The sequence below is a fragment of the Entelurus aequoreus genome, linkage group LG05, assembly GCF_033978785.1.
Source record: "Entelurus aequoreus isolate RoL-2023_Sb linkage group LG05, RoL_Eaeq_v1.1, whole genome shotgun sequence".
In the NCBI taxonomy this organism is placed as follows: domain Eukaryota; kingdom Metazoa; phylum Chordata; class Actinopteri; order Syngnathiformes; family Syngnathidae; genus Entelurus; species Entelurus aequoreus.
In genome coordinates, this window is record NC_084735.1 from 28652353 (window position 1) to 28674648 (window position 22296).

The following is a 22296-nucleotide window of genomic DNA, read 5'->3' on the forward strand; positions in this document are numbered from 1 at the left end:
AGCAGTGGGTTTGGTAGAACGGTAGACCTGAGTGTCATTTGCATACAGTCCATCCATCCATCCATCTTCTTCCGCTTATCCGAGGTCGGGTCGCGGGGGCAGCAGCTTAAGCAGGGAAGCCCAGACTTCCCTCTCCCCGGCCACTTCGTCCAGCTCCTCCCAGGGGATCCCGAGGCGTTCCCAGGCCAGCCGGGAGACATAGTCTTCCCAACGTGTCCTGGGTCTTCCCCGTGGCCTCCTACCGGTCGGACGTGCCCTAAACACCTCCCTAGGGAGGCGTTCGGGTGGCATCCTGACCAGATGCCCGAACCACCTCATCTGGCTCCTCTCGATGTGGAGGAGCAGCGGCTTTACTTTGAGCTCCCCCCGGATGGCAGAGCTTCTCACCCTATCTCTAAGGGAGAGCCCCGCCACCCGGCGGAGGAAACTCATTTCGGCTGCTTGTACCCGTTATCTTGTCCTTTCGGTCATAACCCAAAGCTCATGACCATAGGTGAGGATGGGAACGTAGATCGACCGGTAAATTGAGAGCTTTGCCTTTCGGCTCAGCTCCTTCTTCACCACAACGGATCGATACAGCGTCCGCATTACTGATGACGCCGCACCGATCCGCCTGTCGATCTCACGATCCACTCTTCCCTCACTTGTGAACAAGACTCCGAGGTACTTGAACTCCTCCACTTGGGGCAGGGTCTCCTCCGCAACCCGGAGATGGCACTCCACCCTTTTCCGGGCGAGAACCATGGATTCGGACTTGGAGGTGCTGATTCTCATCCCAGTCGCTTCACACGCAGCTGCGAACCGATCCAGCGAGAGCTGAAGATCCTGGCCAGATGAAGCCATCAGGACCACATCATCTGCAAAAAGCAGAGACCTAATCCTGCAGCCACCAAACCAGATCCCCTCAACGCCTTGACTGCGCCTAGAAATTCTGTCCATAAAAGTTATGAACAGAATCGGTGACAAAGGGCAGCCTTGGCGGAGTCCAACCCTCACTGGAAACGTGTCCGACTTACTGCCGGCAATGCGGACCAAACTCTGGCACAGATCATACAGGGAGCGGACCGCCACAATCAGACAGTCCGATACCCCATACTCTCTGAGCACTCCCCACAGGACTTCCCGAGGGACACGGTCGAATGCCTTCTCCAAGTCCACAAAACACATGTAGACTGGTTGGGCAAACTCCCATGCACCCTCAAGGACCCTGCCGAGAGTATAGAGCTGGTCCACAGTTCCACGACCAGGACGAAAACCACACTGTTCCTCCTGAATCCGAGGTTCGACTATTCGGCGTAGCCTCCTCTCCAGCACACCTGAATAGACCTTACCGGGAAGGCTGAGGAGTGTGATCCCACGATAGTTAGAACACACCCTCCGGTTCCCCTTCTTAAAGAGAGGAACCACCACCCCGGTCTGCCAATCCAGAGGTACCGCCCCCGATGTCCACGCGATGCTGCATACAGTGAAAATGTATTTTACATTGACATAAAATACTGCCAAGAGGTCCAATGATGAAAAGTAGGGAACCAAGGACAGAGCCCTAGGGCACACCAGAGGAAATGGGAGACGGAGGGGATTGGAATGAACGGAGTTGAACAAACTGAGTGCGGTGCAGTGAAAGGGTGTGTTTGTGATGCCATTACTGTGCAATCTTTTGAGAAGGACAGTGTGTGAAATGGTATCAAAAGCTGCAGTAAGATCTAAACGTATGAAGACAGTGAGAAAACCAGAATTAGCTGCCAGGGGGAGATCGTTTGTGATTTTTACGAGTGCTGTTTCAGTGCTGTGTAGAGGGCGGAAACCAGACTAACTATCCATATAGTGGGTGGGAGGGAAGCTGGGAGGAGACAGATTTTTGAAATTGGACAAAGGTTATTAAAATTATTTGGATCTGAGCCAGGTTTTTTCAGAATTGGCGTTATGGCTGCTTTTTTCGAAAGCTGAGGGAACAATTCCAGTGGTGAGAGAAGAATGGAGACAGACTTTAAACAAAGCATTTGGGAGGGGATCTAAATGACAAGTGGATGTCTTGGATCGACGGATAAGCGCAGTAATGTTCAAATGAGAACGCAGTGAAAAACTACAACATTAATGGATGAGGAAGGCAGGGATGATGTACTGTGGCTGAGGGGAAGATGAAGGAAGTTGCTGATGAATCTGGGTGGTGACGGAATAAAAAAATTGCATAAGGGGACACCTTAAAAAAGATGAGTCCATATGAGAGGGAAGTGAATGCGGTGGACTTGTAATTTTGAAAGAAGAGAAAATAGGGTTTTGGAGTTGCCTTCATTAGAACAGATTAAAGATGCATAGTAGGATGATTTTGTGTTGTCCAGATAGTATTTGTAATGTTGGAGATGTTTGATGACCAGTTACTTGTGTATAGTAAATCCAGTTTTTTTTGTAGAGACGTTTAAGTTTGCGACTTTTGGTTTTTAATATGCGACGTGTGGTAGTAAACCAGGTGGCAAAGTTAGTAAAAGAGACGGTTCTGTTTTTCACTGGAGCCAGCATGTCAAGTAGATTATGAAGATTATTGTTGTAGTAGGTGACCAGCTCATCGGGACAGGAAAGCTCGGGAGGCTGTCAATAGCGGTGGAAAGAGTGTCTAGAGTTGATGTTTGAGTTTGAATACTAAATACGCGTATCATATGTTTATTTATTTTATCTGCTGATATAGTTCTGTTGTAGTTTAAAAAAATATTAGTAAATATAAGTAAAAAGGCCAAATATCGGCCCAGCCGATAATCAGTCGATCTCTAATTTGTGGTATCACACAAAACTAATGTATTTAACAACAGATGAAAGAGTGCTTGTTAAATTTTAACATAAGTGTAGATAAAACCATGTTACAACAGAAAGTAACCAACATTTAACAGTATATTAGCAAGTATATTAATAATTTAATCATTACTTGTCATGCTGTCGTCATGTTTGATGACAATAAAGTATTCTATTGTAGTAGAAATCACGCAAAATGTTACCGCATATGTCAGCAGCCAAATTAGGGGACTTTGTAACTTGTTTTGAAAAAGTTATATTATCATTTCTATGCCAAATAATATATCATGATATATATTGATATTGCAGTAGGCTGCAATATATATCACGGTATAGATTTAAGGCCATATTGCCCATCCTTCTATTTGTGATTGTCATTGTTTGGTGTTTTCTATGCAGGGTATGGACCTCCACGAACTGCGCCGTCACATCTATTCAGACACAGTGGACTACTACACGGTAAAGAGGTTGGTCCAGAAGGTGTTCCCTGTGTGCAAATGCAAACAAATACACCAGAAACAACAGGAACTAACCAAGGTACGTTTGGCGTTAACGTGGACAGTGAATGCAGCATGACAACTGTGGTCATTTCTTCCGTTTGGCTGACAGGAGGATGTTGATGACGCAGAACTGCTGGAGATGATGGAGCTTTGTGAGCAGGAAAGCAGCCTTAACCCCTGTGCCCAGCAGGAAGTGGCCCAGTCCACAGAGAGCAGTCATCCAGGGAGGAAGAAAGAGGAAAAACCTGATGAGCTGGAAGTACAAAGCAAAGAGTGGCCCAGAGAACGAGTGTGTCACACTCATGAGAGAGCAATTCCCATCCAGGAGACTGTGGAGGCTCTTGACATCACAGAGGAGGGTAAGCACACGTCAACATACACTTCTACTGTAGAACATAAACACAGAAGAACATTCCTGTTTTAGGGATTGGAATTGGAAGAACGAGGGGAATCTTCTAATCAATTATTATATATGTATAATTATAAATTGATTATTTTTTTATATGATTTGTGTATTTATATACGTTTTTATTAACATGTTGAATATTTCATTTGTTTTCATTAATTCTAGATGGCAAGAAAAAAATTTAAATAACCTAAGTTAATTTTTGGCAGTTAATAACATCAAATGCTGTTGAAAATGTATTTTGGATAAAAGCTGTAAAAATGTGTTGAAAGATTTCAAAGTAATGAAAAATGGAACTGGTTGCACGTTAAAATATTTCAAGGTTGCATTGGTTTTAAAAAAACATTGAGAAAGTATAAAAAATGTTTTTTAATATTTAACACAACAGTTTCTGTGTATACTGTACCCTGGATCTTAACTAGTACAGAACAATACACTTACTACCTGTCTCGCTTTCTCCTGCCGCCCGTTAAGGTAGAAAACTAGTTTGCTTTTAATTACTTGCACACTCTGCTGGTTGCTGTCATTTAGTGAAATGCATTGTTGCCTGAAATTATTAAAGATCTAGCGAGGAAACCTCTATGAATAAATGCGTTCATTCAAGTTTATCTTGGAAGGTATCGAGACGCTGCTGTGCTATCTGGAGTTGCATCCTCAGCGCTTTGTGGAGCTTCTCCACACCACACTGTCAGTGTGCAAAGTCAGCTGCTATGATGGACCCAGGCAGCTCCAGAAAGTCACCAAAATGTAACAAAAAAGTCAGATTCGCATGTTGCTCCTAATGGTGACAAACCCTAAGAGTTTGCTTTCTGACAGCTGTGCACCTGTTGCTGTGGTCTTGGCGAGGAGGCGCATGGCCGGAGAGCTCGTGGAGACGTGGGACCAGCTGGAGTTTGACGTGGTGGAGGTGGCTGACACGATGGGGTGGCAGCTGCCTCTGGTCAAGCGGGGGCTCAGGCAGCTTCAGTGGAGCTTCGGTATGGCAAACTAAGATGCAGGTGTGCCTAATAAAATATTTTAATGACATTCTCTCTGTGGGACAGTTGGTGGACGGAGTGGCGTCCATGTGGAGTTCTCCTCCCTGTCTTTCTACTTCCGTTCCTATGGCGACCTGAGCGACGAGGAGCTTGACCGCGTTTGTCAATTCCTGCACAAGCGCGTGCAGGATCAGGAGCGGTCGCAGCTCTACCAGCTGAGCGCCTGCTTTAAGGCTTTCAAAAGGTATACTCTCCCGTAGGGCTGCACAATTAATCAAATTTTAATCGTGATCACGATATTGGCCGCTACGATTAAATGAGGGTGATCGTCGGCGATATTAACATTTAAAAAAACAGGCTCCGCTGCATTTCAATTCAAGAACGTTCACAACCAACAGTCAGCCAACCATCAGGGGGTGACCGAAAGATGGTACACTCATGTGAGAGTAAGTAAGAGTCAATGAGAAAACAGTGCCAGTGACTGACAGTTGATCAGCTGGAAACCTGTAGCTCCCGAAAATATTAAGAAAAATAAATGCATTATTAAAGCGGCTTATAGAATGGTGCGGCTAATTTATGGATTTTTTTCCTGGGTCCGGAGCTTCATGCCGACAATAAATTTAGTCTCGTCACATCAAATACAGGTAATTGGTGAGCCCAATTTGCATCGAGGTGAAAGTGAAAAGGCTGAGAAAATGTCGGACGAAGCAATTCTGTGTCTGGTCAAATCCACACCGATAAAGATGACTTGGATGGTGAGGATCAATGACTATTCTGTTAGGCTCCCGTATGCTGAGTCACAGATACTGTCTTTTGTTAAATGTGTGATGTGTAAATATGTAATGTTTCAATGTGTACAACTACACATGTGTGCAGCGTATACAGGTATGTGCACAAAATAAAATAGGCAAAACAATTCAATAGTTGTGGCTTATATTTAGGTGTGTTCTGCCGTCCCAAAATTACTGTAACTTAATCAATGTCATCTGTGCCATGTGTGTGACAAGGAATCAAAACCAAAACAATAACAATTAATTTCAAAAAATGTATTTCTATTTTTTTTTAAATACATTTTTGAATTTGTTTTAATTAATTCAGAATCAAAATTAATAAGAATTTCAATTCGGTTGTGTATCGATTTGTTTCAGAACCCCTAGTTATTAACGTGGGATGGCGTGGCGAAGTTGGTAGAGTGGCTGTGCCAGCAATCGGAAGGGTTGCTGGTTACTGGGGTTCAATCCCCACCTTCTACCATCCTAGTCACGTCCGTTGTGTCCTTGGGCAAGACACTTCACCCTTGCTCCTGATGGGTGCTGGTTAGCGCCTTGCATGGCAGCTCCCGCCATCAGTGTGTGAATGTGTGTGTGAATGGATGAATGTGGAAATACTGTCAAAACGCTTTGAGTACCTTGAAGGTAGAAAAGCGCTATACAAGTATAACCCATTTATCATTTATTTACTTCGGTGCCCTGTTTACATGGTGCCAACATGTATGCATTTTAACCCAGAAACACGCCTGCATGCCTCAACGTTCTCTAAGCACCTTCCCGTTTGTTACCCGTTCGTGTTGGTGTGCACATTTAAAAAATTCTCGATTTGTGGTGACAGGTTGAGCATTAAAAACATTTCCCTTCTTTCCTCAACCGCCATTGTTTTCCCATGACGTGAAATTAATATTCCAAATAGTTATGGTTGCTCAAAGAGCCAAGCCCCGACGAACAGCTACAAAAGCGAGGGTGCCCAAAGTGCAGACTACCGTAACATCAACAGTGCACCGAGGGACCCCCATATCCATCCACCTCTCAGCAGTACACTGTGGTCCTTGTTGTATGTGCCTTTTGTGCATAATCTTATTTTTGTACTTGTTTACACTTTATGATCGCACTCTACAATGGCATATTTATTTTTAGATAGCCCTTTTCCTCTTGTCAATTTTCTTTTATAACTGATGATTTTTTTAAAGTTTGATTTTGAAATGAAAGTTTACATAATGTTTGTTTAGAATAGAAAATGCAATAAAAATGTTTTACATAGTAAATCATCTTCATCAATGATCGTGATTTTAATATTGATAACAATAATCATGATTAGTATTTTGGCCAGGGCAGCACGGTGGCACAAGGGTTAGTGCATATGCCTCACAATACGAAGGTCCTGAGTAGTCCTGAGTTCAATCCCGGGCTCGGGATCTTTCTGTGTGGAGTTTGCATGTTCTCCCCGTGACTGCGTGGGTTCCCTCCGGGTACTCCGGCTTCCCCCACTGCCAAAAACATGCACCTGGGGATAGGTTGATTGGCAACACTAAATTGGCCCGAGTGTGTGAATGTGAGTGTGAATGTTGTCTGTCTATCTGTGTTGGCCCTGTGATGAGGTGGCGACTTGTCCAGGGTGTACCCCGCCTTCCGCCCGTGTGCAGCTGAGATAGGCTCCAGGACTCCCCGTGATCCCAAAAAGGGACAAGCGGTAGAAAATGGATGGGTATTTTGGCCATAATTGTGCAGTCCTACTTTTTGGTCCAGCTGGTCGAAGACGTTTTTTCAAGTTTACTTTAGCTAAGCATATATGTCCGCATAGCTTGGCTCATCATTATTATCATTTATCTCAACTTCCATATTTCATCCTCTGTTCGTGCTCGCTTCTGTAAGCAGCAATTCATCCTCCGTATATTCAGGTTAAAAAAGATAAGGTTGTGAATCCTCATTTGTCCAAAAAAATAGTTGTCTTCGTTGTCTATCACCAAGTCTGCCATGATTACAAAATACTCGCTTTTGTTTCTGGAAGTAGGAACACACATTTGTTGCCCATAGTCGGAACTGCGTTGCTATGGAAACGTGAATAAATGCGTTTAAAAGTTAATAATGCATAAAATGACCAAAATACGGTAAATATTGAACATACTACATGTTATGAACGTGTCTCTTTCTACATTATATATACATTTGCAGTGTGTATATAAAACGTTTATGGAAGGTTTTGAAAATGTTTTAGAGGGCTTTGAACGGTGAATCCCGTTAGCCGCATTTTGCAAGTTTTTTTATCATTAGAATCATAAAAAAAGACACGTGTGTTCTTGTCACTCATAATAATTGTGAACGATAGGAAACATTCCAAAATAGTGCAGTTCTCCTTTAAAGGACTTTTTGATACATTTACAAAATGATTATGCTTTGATCTAAAGTACTGGTCAAAATTGTCCAAAGATGTATTGTACCAATAAATGTGAGAGATTTTCGCATTTAATTAAAAAACCTTTTAATACATTTTAATTTACACAAAAAGCACACACTCTATGGTGGTAAAGTAAACGGTAAAAAAACTAAATTAAAAACCATTAACGGAAACTATTCATTTAATTGTTTTTTTAAATTACTATTATTTAAAAGTATTGTTATTGCTATTATTATTATTTTACTTATTGTGGTTTATTCGTTACTAATTTATATGCAGGTTTTAAAGTTGAGTTTTGGTGGTACGATAAATACTAATATTTTCAAATGAATGAGTAATCGTGTAATTAATGGTGATTACAATATCAATCAAAATAATCGTTATTATTATTTTTGCCATAATCGACCAGCCCTACTCTCCTGTTTAGAAAAGGTATTCTTTCGGTCTAAAAAGGTATACTCTCACGATCTAGCAAAGGCATACTCCCTGTCTAGAAAATATATCCTTTCCATCTAAAAAGGTATACTCTCACCGTCTAGAAAAGGTATACTCCCTGTCGAGAAGAGGTATCCTTTCCGTCTAAAAAGGTATACTCAACTGTCCAGAAAAGGTATACTCTCTCATCTACAAAAAGTACACTCTCCTGTCTCGAAAATATATCCTCTTTGTCTAAAAAGGTACAGTATACTCCTTGTCTAGAAAAATTATCCCCTCTGTCTCAAAAGGTATACTCTCGCCCTCTAGAAAAGGTATACTCTTCCTGTCTAGAAAAGGTATATTCTCCCGTCTACAAAAGATACCCTGTCTAAAAAGGTATAGTCCCCGTATAAAAAAGGTATCCTTTTTCGTCGAAAAGGTACACTCTCACTGTCTAGAAAATGTATATTCTGCTGCCTAGGAAAGGTATATTTCACCGTCTAAAAAGGTATACTATCCTGTCTAAAAAAAGAAAGAATACTGTCACTCTAAAAAAGTTATCATCACCGTCTAAAAAAGGTATACTTTCCCATCTAAAAAAGGCACACTCTGCCATCAACAATTGACATAATACGCAATCTAGAAAATGTATACTCCCACCATGTAAAAAAATATATTCTACTGTTTAGAAAAGGTATACTCTTGTCGATGTAGTGTACTGCTCTTGCCAATCTTTTTTTGTTTCAGTCTTTAATGTGACGGACTGTTTTTGACGCAGTGTCGCCTTCCAAAATGTGGTGTCCTGCGTGGAGGATTTAGACGAGGCTCGCAGTCTCCAACTGAAAGACCTTCTCTCTGACTACTTTGACAAGAGACGGGACAGAGACCTCACCCAGCATCCGTTAGACGTACATGAGAGTCTGGATCAGTACAAGGTAACACAAACACATCAATGTTGTGATGCATAGTGATACTGGCTGCTGTTCTGTCTGCTTTTCTAGATCCTAGACTGGGAAAACCAGATCAGGGCAGACATAAGGAGCTTCCTCTCGACTAGAAGTGATGAGAAGTTCTCAGGAAGAGCCATCGCCAGAATCCTGCATGGTATTGGTAAGTAACCAGTACCAGGCATCTTCATTCTATTGTATTGTTGAGTTGAATTTGGGTAGCACTACTTAGAAACAACCAGCAGAGGCGCTGGTAAAATACTTCATAGAGAGTTGTGTATAAAGAGAGTATGGCCAAATAAACAGGTGCCATGACTGCTACCAAGGACGTGTGCTACTGTGCCCGGATGCATGGAATCGCTGTCGTTTTGACGTTAGTTTTTCCTGACAAAATAATCCAAAATAATATGTCTATATATAGTTTTAAACATACTCAAGCTCATAGACTTACAATAAAACATAATATAATTTTGTGGCCGTATTTGATGCACTCTGCTGCTACATACCTGCAGTGTTTTGTGACCAGAAGGTATTGTAAAACGCACCCAACGGCGCAACAGATTTAAAAAAAATACACTGAACGACCAAAAAAACAAGTTATTATTACCATAATTTTACCAAAATATTAATTTGCTTTGGACCAACAATCACAGAGAAATTGTGCCTTTTTGTGTGAAGTATGTCAACTGTGGGGGCTGCCTCAAATGCATTTGTAATCACTGTATGTAGGGCTGGGCGATATGGCCTTTTATTAATATCTCGATATTTTTAAGCCATGTCACGATATATATCTCGATATTTTGCCTTAGCCTTGAATTAACGTTTGATGCCTATAATCACAGCAGTATGATGATTCTATGTGTCTACATTAAAACATTCTTGTTCATACTGCATTAATATATGCTAATTTTAAACTTTCATGCAGAGAGGCAAACCACAACTAAGTCAATTTACCAAAAAAGTATTTATTAAACAGTTATTAAGCAGTGGCACAAACATTCATGTAATTTCAAAACAGGAAATGCAAGATTGTCAGAGACATTTTAAAACAAGCTATTAGTGCACTTTTGTGCATGATGTCACTAAGGGGACTTATCAAAACAACACTAAATTAAAGTGCACTTTTTGTACAGAACGCAACTACAATAGTTTAAAACAAATAAAGTTCACTTTTGTGCATGATGTCACACAAGATATTTCAATAACTGTCAAATAAAAATGAGCTGCATAATAGGAAATCAAATAGTGTATGTCCTTTGCTATGTGGTAGGTTACTGCGGATGTTATCTCCTTCTGTTGTTGACTATTTTTTTCATACGGTGTTGATCTGGAAATGGTTGCTTGGGCATTTTGTGGGTGTGGCACCGAAAGGAGATGTTGACATGCGGAGTTTCAAGCACTTCTCATTCTCTAGCGGGTGACTTTTCAAATGATACCACAAATTAGCAGTAGGTGCTACTTTTTGTAACAACGATTTTGCCGCATACTTGTTCGACATCTTCCCACTTGAAGCCAAACCACCGCCAGACGATGGACCCCATGCTGTTTTTCTTGGGAAATAATTATTCCTTCATTTGTTACCAGATTCGCACCTTCTTTCTCTCGTATTACCACTCCGCTAGCATCACAGCTAATGTTACCATGCCGCTACCTCTCTGCTCTGCGAGGGTTTTTGGTGTTGCACGCGTGACAGTATGTGACGTATGTAAGAAGGTGCACTTGTTTTACGTCTCTGTGAGAAGGAGAGACAAGAAAGAGTGAGAAGAGCCTGTAGTGTAATGCCCGCAGCTAAAAGAAACTGCGTGAGAACGTATACTCGAATATCACAATATAGTCATTTTCTATATAGCACAGAGACAAACCTGCGATATATCGAGTATATTCGATATATCGGCCAGCCCTAACTGTATGTATGTCTCATTATTAAGGCTGCAGCTAACGATTATTTTTCTATCGATTAATCTATAGATTATTTTTTCGATTAATCGGTTAATCTATAGATTATTTTTTCGATTCATCTATAGATTATTTTTCCTTTTACCGATTATTTTTTTTATTCAAAATGAAGATGAAAAAATAAATGTAGGCCAGTTTTTTCAAAAGGCATGGCTTTTATTTACAAAAAAAAAAAAGTATGGCCACTCAGTCAACATTGACAACAACATGACAAAATATTCTGTAAAAATGTAAACATTTAAAACTTTTAACATTTAACAAAATTAAAAGTAGCTTATTTACTTTTTAATGTGCAAATATAAAAGTAAACATCCAGTGCAAATCGTAATATTCTGCAATAGTATAAGCATTTGAAAAGTAAAAGTATTGCTTATTTTGCTTTAAAATGTGCAAAAATAAAGATAAACATCCAATGCAAAAAAGTGCAAAACGAAATATTCTGTAACAACAGTGTAAACATTTCAACAAAAGTGAAAGTATTGCTTATTTGCTAAAATGTGCAAAAATAAAGATAAACATCCAATACAAAAAAGTGCCAATCTAAATATTCTGGAGCACTGTAAACATTAAGTATTGCTTTTAAAATGTGCAAAATAAACATCCAGTCCAACACAGTACACAATAACCAATTCTACTCATTCCAGTGAGTGACTAACAGTTGTAATGAAGAAAGGTTAGCATGTCTACATGCTCTGGTTCTTTTCTTGTTTACAATATTCCCAGCAGCTGAAAATAAGCGCTCAGAAGGGGTCGATGTGGCTGGAACTGAGAGCTAATTACCGGTAGCCTTCACCTCAAGCCAGGACTGCGAGTGAGCTGAGCTCCAGTTTATATTCCTAGAAGGTCAACGGGCTCATAGTAGGGATGTGCGTATCGATCCTGTGGTATCGATATATCGATACTCACACGCTACTCATTTGGCATCACTTTTCTGAAAAAAGTATCGATATAAACCAAAAAACGGCGTGTGGGGGGTGCAAACATCACTTTCAGATGTTTTTGATGACTTACTTAACTTACTATGTGCTGGGACACCCCTGTACCTGGCAGAGTATAGTGCTGGCCCAGTCACGTGACAGGAGACAGCGAATGAGCGTCGTCAACGTGCAACACACACACAGCCAGCCGACAGCGATGCAGCCAGGCATATCCAGTGTTGTCCAATTGTTGACTTAAAACAGGCATTGTTTTTTTGTTTTTTTAGTAATGTTTACTGAATATTTTTGTTTAAATGATTATCCTGAATTCAAATAATTTCCACACAGGGGAATTTACTGTTAGTTGAAAATTGCTTGAGTATTTAAAACAAGATAAGAAAGGGATAACATTTGGAGATTCTTCATCTTTGCATTACAGTTTTATTTTTTTCCAAGAAAATCTTGAAATATATGATTGAATGTGATTTTGGTTTTAATCTGTAACATCATTTCTTACATTTCGAAAACATTAACCTATTTCATATTTCATTAATTGCTAATTATATCACAAACTTTAAAAAATAACTGCAGCTTCTTGCGATTCGGATTTGACAGTTAATTGGAAAGCCCTAATATCTAATTATTATTATATATAATTATTATTATATATAATATTTAATTTATTTTTCATATTTATGTTATTTATTTTAATTTGACTTTTATTATATATTGACCATAATACATGTGGTATAAATGGTCTGTATTTGTCTTGTGATTTGTCTTAAATGATAACAATAGTAATAATATTTTTGACTGACAAAAATTGCCAATAAGAAATTAATGGTATCGGTATCGATGAAAAGGCAAGATAAAGTATCGGTATCGTATCGAATCCTAAAAGTGTGGTATCGCCCATCCCTAGCTCATAGTGATGTTACTAGTAGTTGACTGGGAGGTGTTTATTATCATTTGGGGAGAGTCCACTGCCTGATGCTCACCTGCTAAACACCTATCTGCTCCACGCTGAAGCGCTGACTACATGCGCTCTGAATACACACTGCTGATTGGCTGGTAACGTTTTGAATACGCACTGCTGATTGGCTGATAACGCTTTGTATAACGCTTTGTGTGTACCAATCAGATGGTTGTGTGGGTGGGACAATGCTGCGTGCTGAGACAGAGGCAGCCGCAGAAGGAGCGAAGCAGCTTGTTAAGACTTTAGCAGCTAAAGTTAGCTTTAGCTTAGAAACTCGTTCGGTACACCCCCGTACCGAACCGAAAGCCCCGTACCGAAACGGTTCAATACAAAACACGTACCGTTACACCCCTAGCAGATACAAATGACACATTCATGTTTTTGTGTAATGATGACAACGTATACTCGCGCGGACGATTGACTAGTTGATGGTTTTCTTTTCAAATGCTCGTTCATAGCCGTTGTGCTGCTATGATAGGCCATTTTCGCTCGACACAGTGTGCATACAACAACATTATTAGGCCGTGTATTGAAATACTCCCACACTTTTGACCACTTTTGGCGTGATTTTTTCCCCCTCGCTCGCACAGTCTGCTTTGCGCTCCGCCATGACGGTAGTGTGACGTAAATATGCGACGCGTCGACGCACAAAAACGGCGTCGACGTATTTACGTAACCGATGACGTCGACTACGTCGACGCGTCGTTTCAGCCTTACTCATTATGTTTTATTCCAACGGACTTTTCTTTTTTTTTAACATGGTAAGTGAATAAGTGCACTTATTAAGGTAATTCCCCATATTGCTGCACAATAACCCAGATATAGTAACACTGGCGAGCAGTAGAGAATATGGAGTGATTTTTAGTCCAGAACATATTTTGCTTTATTCATTATTTATTTCTTGCCACTTTATGTTGTATATTTTTATGAGATTTTCAGTTAATTTTGTCATATATTATTATACCCAAAATTTGGTTTTCTTCACTCATTCAATGTCCTTCTTTTTTGTATTTGTGTTTGACTTTCTCTTCTGCTGTTACCGAATTGCATTGTTTTAGTTTTACTGAGATTCAAAGATAGTCTGCTTTTGTCAAACCATCTCTTAAATGTACTAATTTCCTATGTTATTATTTGTATAAGTTTCTGTGTGTTCTCTCCTGAACAAAACACAGATGTTGTATCATGTGTTTACCTGGCACAAGACCCTGTAATTGGTGGCTTTCCATTGTTGTTCACGAATCTTCACTTCCCATACTTGTCTATATTACGGGTTGTTGGGAAAGCGATGTAAAATCTTTCCACAATTCTTGCGGGTGGAGCAGCCCCATGCGGCACAACAGGACATTTTTACACGTCAAAAAACTAACGAAATAGCAGCGCAAACACGTACCGTAGCATCAGCTCAAAGTTGGTAGTAGTGATGGCGCCCTATAGTCACGTGAGTGCTTTTTGACCAATCCTTGAGGACATTGCCTTAACCTGAGTTGGCCATATTCTCTTTTTACATGACGCTGGCCTCCAAACCCTGTGTCTTAGCAACCAATACTATTACATTGTGGTTGTCATGTGCAGTACTACATTGAGTCATATGATATGATGTATGATAACCTTTAATATTGTCTGTTTCAAAACAGGCAACCTCCTTTTAAGGGGTCATATTCTGATTGTTTTTTAATTTTTAAAACGCCTAATTTTGGTCTACATCAGTGATTTTCAACCACTGTGCCGTGAGATATTGTCTGGTGTGCCGTGGGAAATTATGCAACTTCACCTAATTGGTCCAAAAAATATTTTTTGCAAATCAATAATCATAATAATGTGCCGTTGTCTAGTGCCTGTGCTGTGTAGAGCTTGGCAGGGTAATCTTGTAATACTCCATACCAGTAGGTGGCAGCAGGTAGTTCATTGCTTTGTAGAAGTGGGAACGCGTCAAGGATGGTTTGTCGTGATCCCAATATGCAGAGCACAGTAGGAGACAGCGTGCAGGTAAAAAGATATGTAAAGCTCAAACCAAAAATAGGAAAAGGCACTGAAGCTTAGGGATGGCTATGTAAAACAAAAGTAAAACTGAACTGGCTACAAAGTCAACAAAAACAGAATGCTGGACGACAGCAAAAACTTACAGCGTGTGGAGCAAAGACGGCGTCCACAAAGCACATCCCGTACATGACATGACAATCAACAATGTCCCCACGAAGAAGGATAGCGTACGCATAACATAAATAGTCTTGATTGCCAAAACAAAGCAGGTGCGGGCAATAGCACTCAAAGGAAGGCGTGAAGCTGCTACAGGAGAACCAAACAGAAAATGTCACCAAAATAACAGCGCAAGACAGGAAGTAAAGCACTACGCACAGGAAACAACAACAAACTCAAAATAAGGCAAGACAACCTGGTGGAGTTTCATTTTTTTAACTTTTTCTGCTGGTGGTGTGCCTCCGTATTTTTTTTATGAAAAAAATGTGCCTTGGCTCAAAAAAGGTTGAAAAACACTGGTCTACATAACATGTAATGATGGTTCTTTAGTGAAAGATTTGCATAGATTTTGTTTTACAGATCTATTTGTAAGCCATATTTTTTATCCCTTTTATAACAGCTCGTTTTGAGAGGAGGAGTTGTTTGGTGCAAATTAATCTTTCCTCACCACTCCCCCTCACACTGAGTCGGCATTCGCTAAATCCTGGACATATCCATGTGTATATTGACAGTAAAATGCTTTTCTATTCTACATCATGTTAATACTTTCACTGATGCTGCTTTGAACAATGGAAGCTCAAGTCGGCTGCAGTAAAGTAAGCCACGTTACGTGCGACATCGCAAACGTAACAATTATATATTGCTAACTGGTCCATTTCCAAACACAATAGGCACTGATCCAATTAATCGTAGGTTTTAAGAAAATCATTCTTTATTTTGCCTCATGACGGTGACACTATTGTCTTACATTAGAAAGCTAAGTTAGCTACACAACAACTCGAGCTATCAATGCTAACGTATCATTCACATATTTCTAACCTACTGTTATTTCTTAGGGGCAGCACGGTGACACAGGGGTTAGTGCATGTGCCTCACAATACGAAGGTCCTGAGTTCAATCCCTGGCTCGGGATCTTTGTGTGTGGAGTTTGCATGTTCTCCCCGTGACTGCGTGGGTTCCCTCCGGGTACTCCGGCTTCCTCCCACCTCCAAAGACATGCACCTGGGGATAGGTTGATTGGCAACATTAAATTGGCCCTAGTATGTGAATGTGAGTGTGAATTTTGTCTGTCTATCTGTGTTGGCCCTGCAATGAGGTAGCGACTTGTCCAGGGTGTAACCCGCCTACCGCCCGTGTGCAGCTGAGATAGGCTCCAGCACCCCCCGCGACCCCGAAAGGGACAAGCGTTAGACAATGGATGGATGGATGTTATTTCTTAATGTTTCATTGTCTCCTCCATTGCCATAAATAGTGGGCGCCAGTGGCGGAACAAGTCAGAGCCAGGCCGTGGGCGGGCCCATGACGGGGTCCTCTAAACCCAAATAATAAAGCTCATTCTTAGATCATTTTACAACATACACATGCCTCTCTGGGTTTACCATCGACAAGCTTTAACCAGGTTTTGAAAAGTTAGCCAGCCAGCCATTTTTGCTGAAATTTGCATTTTCCCGACATGTTTTTATTTTATCGCTTTCGCCAAAGCATTCACAGGATGTAGAAAAATTATTAGAAGGGATCTGAATTTGTATTTTCTTATTTTCTAATCATTCACAATCCGTATATAAGACAAGAACACATGTTTTTATTTTTTATGCATTTTAAGTTGTAAATAAACCTTAGCAAACTATCCTGATCCTAACATAATGGAGTCAATGGGAGCGCCTCTATTCCGCCCACAAAGCCCCTTAAATAAAAATTAGTTGATCAATACATCCAAGAAGTAGTTTTTTGAATGTTAAAACATCTCTTTAAAACATACTGTTAAAAATGCATATACTCTGAAAATATGCCTTAAAATAGCCAACATTTGGGGGATACATTTTTAATTAAGATACAATTAAAAAAATGAACTAAATAGTATAACCGTTTTATGGAATAAGGAATGAACATCATACTAGGAATGCAAATGATGCATGTGTTTGGAAATGGATGACTGATTTAAAGGCCTACTGAAACCCACTACTACCGACCGCGCAGTCTGATAGTTTATATATCAATGATGAAATCTTAACATTGCAACACATGCCAATACGGCCGGGTTAACTTATAAAGTGCTATTTTATATTTCCCGGGAAACTTCCGGTTGAAAACGTGTACGTATGATGACGTTTGCGCGTGACGTCAATGGTTGAAGCGGAAGTATTCGGACACATTGTATCCCAATACAAACAGCTCTGTTTTCATCGCAAAATTCCACAGTATTCTGGACATCTGTGTTGGTGAATCTCTTGCAATTTGTTTAATGAACAATGGAGACTGCAAAGAAGAAAGCTGTAGGTGGGATCAGTGTATAAGCGGCTGGCTGCAGCAACACAACCAGGAGGACTTTGAGTTGGATAGCAGACGCGCTATCCGACGCTAGCCGCCGACCGCATCGATGATCGGGTGAAGTCCTTCGTCGCGCCGTCAATCGCTGGAACGCAGGTGAGCACGGGTGTTGATGAGCAGATGAGAGCTGGCGTAGGTGGATAGCTAATGTTTTTAGCATAGCTCTGACGAGGTCCCGCAGCTAAGTTAGCTTCAATGGCGTCGTTAGCAACAGCATTGCTAGGCTTCGACAGGCGGCAGAGCATTAACCGTGTGGTTACAGGTCCAGTGTTTGGTTCGGTGTCTCCTGATAGTAGTATTGTTGATCTTCTGTCTATCCTTCCAGTCAGGGGCTTATTTCTTTTGTTTCTATCTGCATTTAAGCACGATGCTATCACGTTAGCTCCGTAGCTAAAGTGCTTCACCGATGTATTGTCGTGGAGATAAAAGTCACTGTGAATGTCCATTTTGCGTTCTCGACTCTCATTTTCAAGAGGATATAGTATCCGAGGTGGTTTAAAATACAAATCCGTGATCCACAATAGAAAAAGGAGAAAGGTACAAGGGCTCATTGGATTCCACACTAAGTTACGGTCAGAGCAAAAAAAGATACGTCCTGTACTGCACTCTAGTCCTTCACTCTCACGTTCCTCATCCACAAATCTTTCATCCTCGCTCAAATTAATGGGGTAAACGTCGCTTTCTCGGTCCGAATCGCTCTCGCTGCTGGTGTAAACAATGGGGAAATGTGAGGAGCCCTTCAACCTGCGACGTCACGCTACTTCCGGTACAGGCAAGGCTTTTTTTATCAGCGACCAAAAGTTGCGAACTTTATCGTCGATGTTCTCTACTAAATCCTTTCAGCAAAAATATGGCAATATCGCGAAATTATCAAGTACGACACATAGAATGGATCTGCTATCCCCGTTTAAATAAGAAAATTTCATTTCAGTAGGCCTTTAAGCATTTTAGAAAAAGACACCATAGAATGATATTTGCATCCTTTAGATGCATTAAAAATAAGCTGAGTCAATTATATATCTTGAATAAATGGTAATTTACACCTTCTGTTATTTAAAATCCCCTAGAGGGGGGGGGGTTACCCACATATGCGGTCCTCTCCAAGGTTTCTCATAGTCATTCACATTGACGTCCCACTGGGGTGAGTTTTCCTTGCCCGTATGTGGGCTCTGTACCGAGGATGTCGTTGTGGCTTGTACAGCCCTTTGAGACACTTGTGATTTAGGGCTATATAAATAAACATTGATTGATTGATTGATTGAAAATGGGTATATTAGATAGCAAGTTATGTATTAAGTGTCAGGCAGCGGAAGGAACTATAATTAATTTACTGTGGGAATGTCAGAGAATAAGAGATGGGGTCTTGTGAGAATTGTCTTGTTTGACCATCCTAGGCCACCGTAGGTCACATGAGGTGAGCCACCAGCAGACCTGCCAATGTTAGGCAAGTTAGCTCATGAGTGCTGAAGTGGAGATGGCTAAAGGGAGTCGTGTATGAAACAAGCTCAGCTTCCTCATTAACACGACATGGTGTCAGAGTTGAGGACTACACGCCTACAGTGACTAAAGAATGGCAATGTTTGGGCCCCCAGAGCAGTTTTATTTTGCTGTATTGAGGCAGCTCTTTTCACGCGTTCGTACCGGACCTTACAACAATTCTTGTATTCAGTTTGAAAGCCGCAGCCGTAGAAAATAAACACACAGACAGACGTAGCAATTTATCAACGACGGCAGTAATAAAACCTCACTTACTTGTGCAAGGTCTGCTGTCATTAGGATGCCGACTGCTGGGATGTTCATATATTCCCTTTTAGGTGAAGAATGACTCATAATCTTCAGGAAGAAACAGGGTAGGGCGGTAGGGGGGACCAAGCGTTTTTTCCGTGTTGTTCTGGACATTTTTGGGTCCTAAATGGCTGTCAAAGTGTACCAACTTGTCGGAATACCTATTTGGACTTCTTCTGTCCAGGTGGGAGGCATGATTTATGATCTAGGATAAACTTACAGGGAGCAAGGAAACGAGGAAACAGCAGACTACTTGATGATGTAAACATAAGGACACATGGTATGATCATGTCACCGCTATAAATAGTTTGTCTGTGTTAGCGCTTATAATAACAATATCACTAATACTTGGTTAATATTCAAGTCAGAAAATGTAAATAGAGTATTGTTGGTGGTTTTTGAATGGTTATTTATTGGATTTTATGGGGGGCATAGAGGACCTCCTATTGGCTCCGTTGTAAGCGGACATTTATTCATGTTTATTTAATATTTAGAAAAAAATATCCATCCATTGTCACGTCTTTCATAATGATTGTGAACAATAGGCAAAAAAAAAATTATTACCCTTTAAGGCCCTAATTTTCACAAAATCCATTTACCGTAATGACTTTTAATGCCACGCAGAAACCCTGTTATAGTGTAGTTCAGCAACTGTTAAATTGAATTGTTACCTGGAAATTTGGCTCCCAACAATTCACCTCATTGAGGACAAACAAAGTATGTGTCCAGTGTTTGTTTAAACCCCGTTTCCATATGAGTTGGGAAATTGTGTTGGATGTAAATAAAAACGGTATACAATCATTTGCAAATCCTTTTCAACCCATATTCAATTGAATGCACTACAAAGACAAGATATTTGATGTTCAAACTCATAAACTTTATTTATTTTTTGCAAATAATAATGAACTTAGAATTTCATGGCTGCAACACGTGCCAAAGTAGTTGGGAAAGGGCATGTTCACCACTGTGTTACCTGGCCTTTCCTTTTAACAACACTCAGTAAACGTTTGGGAACTGAAGAGACACATTTTTTAAGCTTCTCATGTGGAATTATTTCCCATTCTTGCTTGATGTACAGCTTAAGTTGTTCAACAGTCCGGGGGTCTCCGTTGTGGTATTTTAGTCTTCATAATGTGCCACACATTTTCAATGGGAGACAGGTCTGGACTACAGGCAGGCCAGTCTAGTACCCGCACTCTTTTACTATGAAGCCACGTTGATGTAACACGAGGCTTGGCATTGTCTTGCTGAAATAAGCAGGGGCGTCCATGGTAACGTTGCTTGGATGGCAACATATGTTGCTCCAAAACCTGTATGTACCTTTCAGCATTAATGGCGCCTTCACAGATGTGTAAGTTACCCATGTCTTGGGCACTAATACACCCCCATACCATCACAGATGCTGGCTTTTCAACTTGTTGATGCAGTACAGCCTGAGGGATCGAAGGTCACGGGCTTAGCTGCTTACGTGCAGTGATTTCTCCAGATTCTCTGAACCCTTTGATATTACGGACCGTAGATGGTGAAATCCCTAAATTCCTTGCAATAGCTGGTTGAGAAAAGGTTTTCTTAAACTGTTCAACAATTTGCTCACACATTTGTTGACAAAGTGGTGACCCTCGCCCCATCCTTGTTTGTGAATGACTGAGCATTTCATGGAATCTACTTTTATACCCAATCATGGCACCCACCTGTTCCCAATTTGCCTGTTCACCTGTGGGATGTTCCAAATAAGTGTTTGATGAGCATTCCTCAACTTTTATCAGTATTTATTTCGACCTTTCCCAACTTCTTTGTCACGTGTTGCTGGCATCAAATGCTAAAGTTAAGGATTATTTGCAAAAAAAAAAGTATCAGTTTGAACATCAAATATGTTTTCTTTGTAGCATATTCAAGTGAATATGGGTTGAAAATGATTTGCAAATCATTGTATTCCGTTTATATTTACATCTAACAAGAATTTCCCAACTCATATGGAAACGGGGTTTGTAATTAGGCTTTTTTTTGTTCTCTTCTTTTCTTTTCCTTGCACTTTGCTGCTCCACTTTAATGTCTACTCTAAGTAATTCCACTCATGTTAACTTCGAGCTCACCGTCCACCTCAACCCCCGTCTCTCTGTTTACAAGTGATATAAGTCATGTGGTGGACGGTTAATGACGATTTTCCAAGTGTACCCTAATAGGGAACTTTCGAAATGGGCAGCATGGTTGTTAAGTGGTTAGTGCTCATGCCTCACAATTAGAAGGTCCTGGGTTCGATTTCCAGGCTCCAGGTCTTTCTGTGAGGAGTTTGCCTGTTCTCCCCTGCGATGAGGTAGCTATTTGTCCAGGGTGTACCCCGACTTCTGCCCGAGAGCAGCTCTTTTTCTTTTTCTATTTTTTGGGTGCTAATTGAGCCATTAACAGGGTTTGAAAACTTACTAAATTAAGTCTAACCACTAGATAGCAGCATTGAGTAAGTGAGGCCACTGGGAGGAATTAACCTGGATTAGCCACATTAGCGTTCATGCTAAAAGTGTTTTGAGCTGTTTGATGTTGTTATAGTGAGGAAATAAAGATGTCAACTTTTGATTTGTTAATAATTTGTGAAATAGTTTTTCCATTTTTTTCTATGCAGGAAGTCCATGTTATCCGGCTCAAACCTACGGCAGAGACCGACGCTACTGGAGAAAGTACATCCAGTTTGATTTCAATCAGCTCATCAGGATTGCCACTCAGGAGATCATCCAGTTTAAGTGAGCCACGCCATTACAAAAATAGGTATATTTATCAAGTTGAAAAAAAAGACCTTTTCACCTATGACTGACTGAATAAAATATGTATTTTTCTAACATTGCAATTGTGTTTGGTAACTTGATGCTGCATTAAAGTACAACTTCCAGTGCAAGACTCCAATCAAAATTCTGTAATTTTAAGGCTCAAAATGTTCAAATAGCCAT

The 22296-nt window shown here is 40.6% G+C and overlaps 1 protein-coding gene across 1 annotated transcript in view; it reads left to right on the top strand.

Moving 5' to 3' along the window:
- recql4 (RecQ helicase-like 4) overlaps positions 1-22232 on the top strand; it is a 41691-nt gene extending 19459 nt beyond the window's left edge. The window contains exons 20-27 of the mRNA XM_062047640.1: positions 3184-3321; positions 3394-3643; positions 4308-4437; positions 4507-4667; positions 4734-4911; positions 9031-9187; positions 9254-9362; positions 21975-22232. Coding sequence (XP_061903624.1) covers positions 3184-3321; positions 3394-3643; positions 4308-4437; positions 4507-4667; positions 4734-4911; positions 9031-9187; positions 9254-9362; positions 21975-22096 — 1245 coding nt within the window. The 3' untranslated portion in view covers positions 22097-22232. The remainder of the gene's footprint in view (positions 1-3183; positions 3322-3393; positions 3644-4307; positions 4438-4506; positions 4668-4733; positions 4912-9030; positions 9188-9253; positions 9363-21974) is intronic.
- Positions 22233-22296: the final 64 nt, after the last annotated feature.